General features: G+C 39.2%; 1 protein-coding gene across 1 annotated transcript; it reads left to right on the top strand.

Moving 5' to 3' along the window:
- Positions 1-6,451: 6,451 nt before the first annotated feature.
- Positions 6,452-11,207, top strand: LOC148025660 (rho GTPase-activating protein 2-like). The gene is made up of 6 exons (XM_087692871.1): positions 6,452-7,288; positions 8,103-8,602; positions 8,832-8,952; positions 9,051-9,170; positions 9,279-9,509; positions 9,604-11,207. The coding sequence occupies exons 2-6, from the start codon at positions 8,187-8,189 to the stop codon at positions 10,291-10,293; spliced, it is 1,578 nt and encodes a 525-aa protein (XP_087548997.1). The 5' UTR covers positions 6,452-7,288; positions 8,103-8,186; the 3' UTR covers positions 10,294-11,207.
- Positions 11,208-12,047: the final 840 nt, after the last annotated feature.

The following is a 12,047-nucleotide window of genomic DNA, read 5'->3' as shown; positions in this document are numbered from 1 at the left end:
CTTTATTTTAATTAAGCAAAAAGTGTACATTTAAAAGTTTAATCTAAGAGAGAGAGAGAGAGAGAGAGAGAGAGAGAGAGAGAGAGAAGTGAAATTTAATTAAAAAGGAGAGGGGGAAAAGAAAGAGAGAGATTATAAGTGAGAGAGAGGAAGGGGTTTTAATTTAAAAAAGGGAGTTGAGGGAGGGGGAGGGAAGGCTTTAATGAAAAAAAGGAGGGGGAAGAGAAAGAGGGGAAGGGAAAAAGAGGGAGGTTTGGAAAAGGGGTTAGGTTTGGGAAGCCCTTTGGAAGTTCGAAAAGCGAACCTCCAGAGGGCTTCCCTCTCCTCTCTCATCTGTTTTCTCTCTCTCTCTCTATAATTCTCTCACTGTGTTCAAATTCTCTCTTCTTCTTATTTTCTCTCTCTCTCATTTTCTTCTCTCTGTCTCTCTTCCCCCTCTTTTCTCTTTTTTTTTTCTTTTCCTTTCTCTCTCTCTCTCTCTTTTAAATTTTATATTTTCTATCTCTATAATTCTCTTTCTCTTTGTTCTCCCCTCTCTCCCTCTTCTCTTCTTTCTTTTTTACTCTTTGTATATTTCTCTCTCTCTCTCTTATATTAAACTTTTAAATGTAAACTTTTTGTCTAATTAATATGTGAGAGAGAGAGAGAGAGAGAGAGAGAGAGAGAGAGAGAGAGAGAGAGAGAGAGAGAGAGAGAACCTAGGCCCTACATATGAGAGAGAGAGGGGGAAGGGGGGAGGAATTTAATTAAAAAGGGAGCTTGGGAAAAAGAAAGAGAGAGATTACAAGTGAGAGAGAAAGGAAGGGGTTTTAATTTTAAAAAGGGAGGTGGGGGGGAGGGGAAGAGGGGAGGCTTTACTAAAAAAAGGGAGGAGGAAGAGAAAATAAGACATTAATACACGTGAGAAAGAGGGGAGGGGAAAGGGAGGGAGGTTTGGAAAAGGGGGTAGGTTTGGGAAGCCCTCTAGAGGTTTTGGGCTTTCCGAACCTATAGCTAAAATAATATAGTAGTAATATATTTTAGTTTATTTTTTCTCCTCTCATGGTTCTCTCTCTCTCTCTCTCTCTGTTTTCTCTGATCCCCGCTTTTCTTCTCTCTCTCTTCATTCTCTTTTTACATTTTTTATTCTCTCTCTCTCTCTCTCTCTCTCTCTCCCCTTTTCTTCTCTTTGCGCTTTTCTTATCTGTCTTTTTCCTCTCTTTTCCTTCTCTCTTTCTCCTCTATTTTATCTTTTCTTTCTCTATAATTCTCTCTACATGTTCTCTCTCTCTCTCTCTCTCTCTCTCTCTCTCTCTCTCTCTCTTCTTCTTCTTCTTCTTCTTCTTCTTTTTCTTCTTTCACTTTCTTCCCTCCCTCCCTCGGTCTCTCTTAAAGTATGTAAATTTTATATTTTCTCTGTTTATAATTCTCTCTTTATGTATATATCCTCTCTCTTCTTCTCCTCTCTCTCTCTCTCTGTGCCCCCTTTATTTCTTTTCCCTTTTCTCTTTATTTTCATTTTTTCTTCTCTCCCTCTATCTCTTTTAAATTTTATCTTTTTCTTCTCTCCTTCTCTCTCTCTCTCTCTCTCTCTCTCTCTCTCTCTCTCTCTCTCTCTTCTTTCTTCCTTCCTCTCTTTCTAAAAAAATATTTAAATTTTAAAAAGACTTTTCTCTTTTCTCTTTTTCCCATCGCTCTTCCTCTTTTTTCTTCTTATTTTTCTTCTCTCTATTTTCCTTCTCTCCCCTCTATTTTCCTTTTTTTTCTCTCTTTAAATTTTTTTTTCTCTTTCTTTTAAATTTTCTCTCTCTATAATTCTCTCTGTGTTCAAATTCTTTCTCTCTTTTTTCTTATTTTCTCTCTCTCATTTTCTTCTCTCTATCTCTTTCTCCCCTCTCTCCTCTCTTTTCTTTTTTTATTTTCCTCTCTCTCTCTCTCTTAAATTTTCTATTTCATCTCTCTATAATTTTCTTTCTTTATTTTAAATTTTATCTTTTCTCTCTTTATAATTCTCTCACTATGTTCAAATTCTTTCTATTCTTCATCTTATTTTCTCTCTCTCTCATTTTGTTCTCTCTGTCTCTCTTCCCCCTCATTTCTCTTTTTTTATTTTTTATTTTTCTCTATCTATCTCTTTTTTAAATTTTATATTTCCTTTCTCTATGTTCCCCTTCTCTCTCCCTCTCTCCCTCTTCTCTTATTTCTTTTTTGCTCTTTGTATATTTCTCTCCCTCTCAGTGTGTGTGTGTGTCTCTCTCTCTTTATTTTAATTAAACAAAAAGTTTACATTTAAAAGTTTAATCACACACAGAGACAGAGAGAGAGAGAGAGAGAGAGAGAGAGAGAGAGAGAGAGATTTAATTAAAAAGGGGAGGGGGAAAAGAAAGAGAGAGATTATAAGTGAGAGAGAGAAAGAAGAAGGGGTTTTAATTAAAAAAAGGGAGGTGAGGGAGGGGGAGGGAAGGCTTTAATGAAAAAAAGGAGGGGGAAGAGAAAGAGGGGAAGGGAAAAAGAGGGAGGTTTGGAAAAGGGGTTAGGTTCAGGAAGCCCTCTGGAGGTTCGGGAAGCCCCAAACCTCCAGAGGGCTTCCCGAACCTCTCTCCTTTCTCCTCTGTTTTCTCTCTCTCTCTCTCTTTCTATAGTTCTCTCACTATGTTCAAATTCTTTCTCTTCTTCTTATTTTCTCTCTCTCTTATTTTCTTCTCTATGTCTCTCTTCCCCCTATTTTCTCTCTTTTTTTGTCTTTTCCTCTCTCTCTCTATTAAATTTTATATTTTCTCTCTCTATAATTCTCTTTCTCTCTGTTCTCCCCTCTCTCCCTCTTCTCTTCTTTCTTTTTTGCTCTTTGTATCTCTCTCTCTCTCTCTCTCTCTTATATTAAACTTTTAAATGTGAACTTTTTGTTTAATTAAGAGAGAGAGAGAGAGAGAGAGAGAGAGAGAGAGAGAGAGAGAGAGAGAGAGAATCTAGGCCCTACATATGAGAGAGAGAGGGGAAAGGGGGGAGGAATTTAATTAAAAAAGGGAGCTTGGGGAAAAGAAAGAGAGAGATTATAAGTGTGAGAGAGGGGAGGGGGTTTTAATTTTAAAAAGGGAAGTGGAAGGGGGAGGGGAGGGGAGGCTTTACTAAAAAAAGGGAGGAGGAAGAGAAAATAAGATATTACACGTGAGAAAGAGGGGAGGGGAAATGGAGGGAGGTTTGGAAAAGGGGGTAGGTTTGGGAAGCCCTCTAGAGGTTTGGGGCTTTCCGAACCTATAGCTAAAATAATATAGTAGTAAGATATTTTAGTTTATTTTTTCTCCTCTCATGGTTCTCTCTCTCTCTCTCTCTCTTTTCTCTCCCCGCTTTTCTTCTCTCTCTCTCTCTCTCTCTTTATTCTCTCCCCTCTCTCTCCCTCCACTTTTTTTTTCTTTTTTTCTTCTTATTCTCTCTCTCTCTCTTTCTTCATTCTCTTTTTAAATTTTTTCTTCTCTCTCTCTCTCTCTTTCCTTTTCTTCTCTTTGCACTTTCCTTATCTCTCTCTCTCTCTCCTGTCTTTTCCTTCTCTCTTTCTCCTCTATTTTATCTTTTCTCTCTCTATAATTCTCTCTACATGTTTTCTCTCTCTCTCTCTCTCTTCTTCTTCTTCTTTTTCTTCTTTCACTTTCTTCCCTCCCCCCTTGAGTCTCTCTTAAAGTATGTAAATTTTATCTTTTCCCTATTTATAATTCTGTCTTTATGTTTATATTCTCTCTCTTCTTCTCCTCTTTCTCTCCTTCCCCTTTTCTTCTTCTCCCTCTTTATTTTCGTTTTTTCTTCTCTCCCTCTCTCTCTTTTAAATTTTATCTTTTTCTTCTCTCCTTCTCTCTCTTTTAAATTATATCTTCTCTCTTTCTCTCTCTCTCTCTCTCTCTCTCTCTCTCTTCCCCCCGCTCTCTTTCTTTCTCCCTTCCTCTCTTTCTCAAAAAATATCTAAATTTTAAAAAGACTTTTATATTTTCTCTTTTTTCCCATCGCTCTTCCTCTTTTTTTTCTTATTTTTATTCTCTCTCTTTCTTTCTCTTTTCCTTCTCTCTCCTATTTTTCTTTTTTCTCTCTCTTTAATTTTTTTCTTTTCTCTTTCTTTTAAATTTTCTCTCTCTATAATTTGCTCCGTGTTCAAATTCTTTCTCTTCTTCTTCTTATTTTCTCTCTCATTTTCTTCTCTCTATCTATTTTTCCCTCTCTCCTCTCTTTTCTGTTTTTCTTTTCCTCTCTCTCTCTCTCTCTCAAAATTTATATTTCATCTCTCTATAATTATCTTTCTTTCTTTTAAATTTTATCTTTTCTCTCTCTATAATTCTCTCACTGTATTCAAATTCTTTCTATTCTTCATCTTATTTTCTCTCTCTCTCTCTCTCTCATTTTTTTCTCTCTGTCTCTCTTCCCCCTCTTTTCTCTTTTTCTTTTTTATTTTTCTCTATCTATCTCTTTTTTAAATTTTATATTTCCTCTCTATAATTCTTTTTCTCTCTGTTCCTCTTCTCTCTCTCTCTCCCTCTTTTCTTTATTTTTTGCTTTGTATATTTCACTCTCTCTGTGTCTCTCTCTTTCTTTCTTTATTTTAATTAAACAAAAAGTTTACATTTAAAAGTTTAATGTGAGAGAGAGAGAGAGAGAGAGAGAGAGAGAGAGAGAGAGAGAGAGAGAGAGAGAGAGAGAGAGAGAGATTTAATTAAAAAGGGGAGGGGGAAAAGAAAGAGAGAGATTATAAGTGAGAGAGAGAGGAAGGGTTTTTAATTTAAAAAAGGGAGGTGAGGGAGGGGGAAGGAAGGCTTTAATGAAAAAAAGGAGGGGGAAGAGAAAGAGGGGAAAGGAAAAAGAGGGAGGTTTGGAAAAGGGGTTAGGTTTGGGAAGCCCTCTGGAGGTTCGGGGCTTTCCGAACCTATAGCTAAAATAATATAGTAGTACTCTGTATCTATTTTTCCCTCTCTCCTCTCTTTTCTGTTTTTCTTTTCCTCTCTCTCTCTCTCAAATTTTATATTTCATCTCTCTATAATTATCTTTCTTCCTTTTAAATTTTATCTTTCCTCTCTCTATAATTCTCTCACTGTGTTCAAATTCTTTCTATTCTTCATCTTATTTTCTCCCTCTCTCTCACACTTTCTTCTCTCTTCCCCCTCTTTTCTCTCTTTTTCTTTTTTATTTTTCTCTATCTATCTCTTTTTTAAATTTTATATTTCCTCTCTATAATTCTTTTTCTCTCTGTTCCTCTTCTCTCTCCCTCTCCCTCTCTCCCTCTTTTCTTCTTTATTTTTTGCTTTGTATATTTCCCTCTCTCTGTGTCTCTCTCTTTATTTATTTATTTTAATTAAACAAAAAGTTTACATTTAAAAGTTTTGAGAGAGAGAGAGAGAGAGAGAGAGAGAGAGAGAGAGAGAGAGAGAGAGATTTAATTAAAAAAGGGAGGGGGAAAATAAAGAGAGAGATTATAAGTGAGAGAGAGAGGAAGGGGTTTTAATTTAAAAAAGGGAGGTGAGGGAGGGGGAGGAAAGGCTTTAATGAAAAAAAGGAGGAGGAAGAAAAAGAGGGGAAAGGAAAAAGAGGGAGGTTTGGAAAAGGGGTTAGGTTTGGGAAGCCCTCTAGAGGTTCGGGGCTTTCCGAACCTATAGCTAAAATAATATAGTAGTAAGAAGTAAGATGCACGCATACGTGCATGCATATGCACACACACGAGAGAGAGAGAGAGAGAGAGAGAGAGAGAGAGAGAGAGAGAGAGAGAGAGAGAGAGAGAGAGAGAGAGAGAGAGAGAGTTGTCACACATTCAGCATCTCACAAGTGAATGCATTTTTGTAGTAGACAAATGTATGTTCTTAACGTTTCACACATTCAACATCTCATAGGTGAATGCATTTTTGCAGTAGACAAACGCATATTCTTAATGTTTCACACATTTAACATCTCATAAGGGAATGCATTTTTGCATGTAGATAGACAAATGCTCTTGATGTTTCACAAAGTAGGTGCAGAGTGCCTTGTGCTTTGCATGCACAAAAGCATAAAGCAAGTTCACAAACCTCGCAATGCAGTGTTAGTAGGTCCAACTAGTATTTTGATTGTTGAAGGTGACATCAATGTTATTTGCATATGTGTATGTATGGATGGTATCTATTAGGAAAGTGTCACATGTAAAGTAGAATGAGTTGCATATTTTGAAAACGATATTTGAGTCAAAAAATGTCAAGGTGAGGCTAAGGATATAATATAATATAACAGATAGAAGATAATATAGATATAGATATAAATATAAATATATCATACGGATATAGAAGATAGGACAGATTTTGGAACATAAAGACACTTAAGGTTTAATGTTCATTAATAGATCATCCATCTTTATGAAGAACTCTCTACATAGAGGTTCACGAAGATTGTATTATTAATTACCAGGATGATATGTTGGGACCTTTAAACTAGGTTTCCTCTTCTTCTTGCATAAAGGCTGTCCAATGGAGGAGTCCTATGTACTCATCAACACTCAAAAACACACACACACACTCTCTCTCTCTCTAAGATTTGAATTCTCTTGGCAACTGACACAAAGGTACACTGGACACTCTTCCTCACTCGTGCCAATTTCCAAAGTGGCACATTCAGACTTGGAGACAGACAGAGAGACACACACACAGTACACTCTCTCTCTCATGTGTGCTTCTCGAAATTTGGAGAGCTTGCCAACATCTCCCCGGGTCCCCCTCTTTCTCTCAGGAGCCAGCCGCCTGCCTCTACAAACGCAGAGAGAGAGAAAGAGAGAGAATATGTAACATCTCCCAAGTTCAAGAAGGAATCCCGTCGACAAAGACTCCCCCTCTTTTCCACACACGAGCCGCTAACAGAAACAACAGGGGAAAGATGGGTCCTCTCCCCCCTCCATGCGCGAGGAGATGGGTCCTCTGTTCCTCCCTCTCCTTCTCCTTCTTCTGCTGCGAGTCGCTTGTGCGGGAACAGAGCAGGCAGAATTAGAAAGGAAAAAGGGCTTCTCTTCTTTCAACGGTTGCATTTTTGTAATGATCCCCAACCACTTTTTGAAACACGAAAGAAAAGGCATTTTATCTTATTGGGTCATCAGGCCAAGCTTCGAAGGTCCCCTGTTCCTGTTCCCGCTGCTGCTGTCGCTGCTACTGCTGCTTGGCGTTTCAGCTGCCCCTCCTTCCTTCCTTTCAAAAGGAGATAAAGAGGAAGATAGACGCGACGCAGACCAAGAAGATAACGCCCGCCCACATCAGACCAACCCACCCGCACAAGAAGAGCCACGGCATCATCATCGTCCTCTCTTGCTGAATTTTACCAGGTTAGCCAAACCAACGCAAGAAGAGAGAAAGTGTTCATATGTTCGTAATATCATGTGCTCGTTGCTGAGTTTCTAGGTTGGAGCAAACAAGAAGCAAGAAAAAAGGAAGTGCTTGAATTCAATTCAATATTCAATATTATCATCCTCATCAGTGCCCTCACCCGTGCCCTCCTCTTTCCTTTCGCCTCATGATTTGGTTTTTTGAAGCCCAAGCTCGTAAACCCCTCGTCAGATGTCTGAGCTTTTTTTCTTTCTTCTGGATGATTTAGTTCTTTCTCGAGTTCTTCTTCGAGGAACAGAGTTTGGTCTTTGGTTTGTTTGATAAAGGAGCAATTATCTGTTGGTTTTTTGGGCTTGGGATTCTCCACAAAATTTAAATCAAGGCGCAGGGCTTGATCATCTGACAGGTTTAAAGAATAAGTTTTTCTTTTTATTTACGAGGTTTTCAGGGCCATGAATTTGAAGCTATATTGTTTTAATCAGTAAGACACTATCAGCTTTAACTTGAACACTTAGCACAAATTGATAGTTATTTTGGAGTTTTTTAAAGCTCTGTAAGGGCTATATATTCTTCCTATTGCAACATGTTATATCACTCAATCTTCACAGTAATTTTATCAGCTAGAAATTTCCTAGAAATCAAACATTGGCACATTGCATATGAACTCAAAAGTGACAATTGTACTGATGGTGCATTGGTTTCTTCTTGTAGTACACTGTACCTGCAGGATTGCCATCTGAGTTAATTTTAAATTGCTGAGACTTACCATCCATCTACTTGCTTTGGATCATGACAAAGGGTGTGGTATGACAGGTGGTGAGTAGGTACAAGGGAGCTTCACGACAGTCTTCAAAAAGCTTCTGTGCATTGGTTGTCAGTAATTTTGCGCAAACAAAAATGACAGAGGCAATCTCATCCAATTGCTGCACAAATGGTGCTCGAGAGATGCGAAATCCAACTTCAAATGTGGTTCCAGAGGAGCTCTCAACAGGCCATTTGTCTCCTTTTGTCATGGGTTCTCCAGCTTTGCTGAATAGGAACCCTTGTAATGAGCACCTGGGCCGGCAAGAACAACATAATGTTGCACCAAATAATGCAGACAATGTTGAACTGACAGTCCTTGCTCTCCTCTTGGAAGCCCTCAAAAGGACAGGTTTGTCATGCCAGAATCCCCCTGATGATGTCAAAATGGACATAGGGTGGCCTACCAATGTGCAACATGTCGCACATGTTACCTTTGATCGGTTCAATGGTTTCCTTGGTTTGCCTGTTGAGTTCCAAATGGAGATTCCAAGAAGAGTTCCCAGTGCCAGGTTCTTCCTTCCTCTCTCCCTCCCTCCCTCTCTTTCTCTATCATGTGCTCATGCACACACATGCACATGCATGTATGGTGCCAGGTTCTCACTCTCTCTTTATCATGCATGTGTACGATTGCACATGACTGTATGGCTGGCTTGATCAGGAATTGCTTTTTTAGTTTAAAGAAGGAAGAGGCTATCTTTGTGGGTTTTTCTGAGCACACTTTATGCGGGTGTCATGCAGTGCCAGTGTTTTTGGCGTGTCTCCAGAATCAATGCAATGCTCATATGACTCCAAGGGCAACAGTATCCCAACCATATTGCTTCTGCTTCAGGAAAGGCTCTATGCACAGGGAGGCCTGAAGGTAAGAAAATCTCTTGGATTCTTCTCAGCACATTATATCCAGTTCAATTGCATTCTGAAGATTAATGCATCTTTGATTTTGTTTCTTGCTCATTGCAGGCAGAAGGTGTGTTCAGGATAAATGCAGAGAACAGCCAAGAAGAGGATGTGAGAAGCCAGCTGAACAGGGGAATTGTGCCGCATAATATTGAGGTTCACTGTTTGGCCGGGCTTATCAAGGTATGCCTATCAAAATGTCATAAGGACCATTAGTTCCACTTAGACCTTACTGCTAGTTTTTTGATTGCGGCTCCACTTGGACTCAGTGTAATCACACAACATTTACAGGCATGGTTTCGGGAGTTGCCAAAGGGGGTCTTGGACAGCCTTTTACCCGAGCAAGTTATGCAATGCCAGACTGAGGAACAATCACTCACATTAGTGAAGACACTTCCTCCAACACAAGCAGCTCTGTTGGATTGGGCTGTCAATCTGATGGCTGATGTTGTTGAACTGGAGCATGTTAACAAGATGAATGCTCACAATATTGCAATGGTGTTTGCCCCAAACATGACTCAGGTTTGTGTAGATCATCCTACAGTTTTGAAATATTTCATAAGCTTTGATAGAGACAAGTTTAGCAAACTTTTTTTCTTTATGCTTATCCTGGCAGATGTCTGATCCGCTCACAGCATTGATGCATGCTGTTCAAGTCATGAACTTGCTGAAGACTCTAGTACTCAAGACTTTAAGGGACAGAGGGGAAGCATCACTTGACCTGAGGCGAGCTTCTCCTTGTGCTGAACCTCCTGCCAGGGATGGACATGATGCTAATATCAATGGGGCGGGTATTGGAGTTTGCAGTTTGAGTGATGAAGCCCATTCTGCTAAGAAGGAAGAGTTGTATTTGGATACCTTCAATGAAAGGTCAAGTACAGATGAATATGAGGTAGCACGAGATTCCGGAGAGACAGTTGTAACAGAACTAAGTTTGACAGATACTTATGATGAGGATGAGCTTTTTAGTGATAACCAGGCCAATGGATCCAGCATGATGGATAGCACAGATGATGACAGCAGTATCTCTAGGTCTAGAACGACTGCATGTCAGTCCACATCTGGCCATGATGGTGGAGGTATTATCAAGACTATGGAGGTATCCCAACAAAGGCAACAAAGATCAGGCTTTTTATCCAGCATCTCAGGCAGGATAGAAAGGTTGAAATTCGTCAATGAAGATTGGGTTATCAAAGATAATGGTCAGTGTGGCATCCTAGATTGTGCACCTAATGTGGAGAGAACCAAAGTCACAGATGGTCCCAGCAAACTTGATCAATCCTTGGAAAGAGCTCATGCATGGTAACGGAGGAGATAGGACTGTCATTTTCCAGCTACACGTAGAGAATTCACTAGATGTTATTTGTTAATCATTCATTGTGTTTATCGTGTGCATGTACAGCATTTGTTTGAGCGTGTTTCATTTCCCTCTTTCCACTTTTTACGGAAAGTTTGGGAAATCTTACTACTAACAGGAATTCAAATGCACTTCTTTGCTTGTGCCTGTACAAGCAGAGTTCTGCATTTGATAACATTAGTGTTGTTGTTGACTGTGTCTTTCAAAATTTTAGACATTTGGGGCTTTGCTTTAGTGGAAGTGTGATCATAGATTTACATTTGTTGACTCTTCTGGATCTTGTAATATTTTCTTTTGTTGACTGTTTACATCGATGAAATTGACCAATATTGACTCAGTCAGTTGTGAATTTGTTGACTCTTCAGGCCTTGATTGGAGGCATGTCATTTGGTAGGGTGGAATTTGTTGGGTCATGAATCTTTTGGCCCTAGGGCTCACTTTTTGAATCAGAATAACAAGGAGCTTGCTTGAGAACATTGCCTTTGTTTAAGTTTTGCTAGTTTCAGAGCTCACATTCTAGGACATTTTCTCTCTGAAGTCTCTTACATAGTCATGTGGTCGCAGTGTGCACACTCTGCTGCTGCAATTAAAGGGCCTACTGGTTCATATTCAAGCAAGCTTTGCCAATTTGTTTGTCGGCATGCTATCATATGTTTGGAGGAGCTGACTTTTGACTTCCACCATCATAATTATTTTGGGTGTAACTGCTATTTCCATGCGCATTCAGATGTTTCATGTTGAAGAACACATATCAAAACATCAACTCTTTGTTTAAGCAGTGCCTACAGACTTTTCTGAATATAAAGGATCCAAGCTAACAATGTACTTTCACAACTGCCTTTTTTAACTGCTACATTGGTCCAATCTGCACCTTTTATCTATTAAATGCTTTGTGCCTCATTACATTCTCAAGAGGCTTTTACTGTTCACCTTTACTCGAGCTTAATTTGTGTGTGTCTTGCAGTTTCCAGTGACTAGACTTACCCGTAAAACTATTCAATTGTGTCAGGGTTTGGCCGAACATATTGCCCAAATAGAGTGAGAAATATGTGATGCACTGCACTTTAAATCATGTCCAGCAGATTGTTGCAACATCCTCTAGTAATGAAAGACATACTGCACTCTAAATCATGTCCAGCGGATCCGTTGCAACATCCTCCTAGTTATGAAACTGCTCCTTTTCTGTGTTGAACTGTGCAGGCACGGATGGGGGTAGTGTCCAGTGAGGTGGTAACTGCATGTTTTGTATTATACATGCATTTGAATTGAAGGAGGTTCTTAAGATGTGGAAACCACATGATTAAATATGGAGATCTTTGGACACACCTCATTGCCTTTGAGAAGTATTGAATGGAGCACCATTTGAGCTGATGTTGGAACCGCATATGTGACCAATTGTCTGATCCACACTCAGAATTGCAGTTGGAAACAGTACGAATTGAACTTAAGAGTTTAATGTGGGGATATGGCATCCAAACGAACATCTAGGAAGGTTGGCATGGAAATTTGCATATGCCTCCGAAAGACCAGACCTGCACTCTGCATAAGAAATGGAAAGAGGGCTGGCTGATCAAGATTGCAACCAAATAAATGCGAGGAAAGAGGCTAGAAAGCCTGCAAATGCCTTGAGAGCAGCTCATACTATCCAGGACATAAGACTTTCTTTCATTAATCGCTAGTAATTGGGAACTTCATCTTATTCG

This window comes from Lygodium microphyllum, chromosome 14 (assembly GCF_053477565.2).
Source record: "Lygodium microphyllum isolate KBCC chromosome 14, Lygodium_microphyllum_v1.1.10, whole genome shotgun sequence".
NCBI lineage: Eukaryota > Viridiplantae > Streptophyta > Polypodiopsida > Schizaeales > Lygodiaceae > Lygodium > Lygodium microphyllum.
This window is presented reverse-complemented; position numbering and strand designations above follow the sequence as displayed.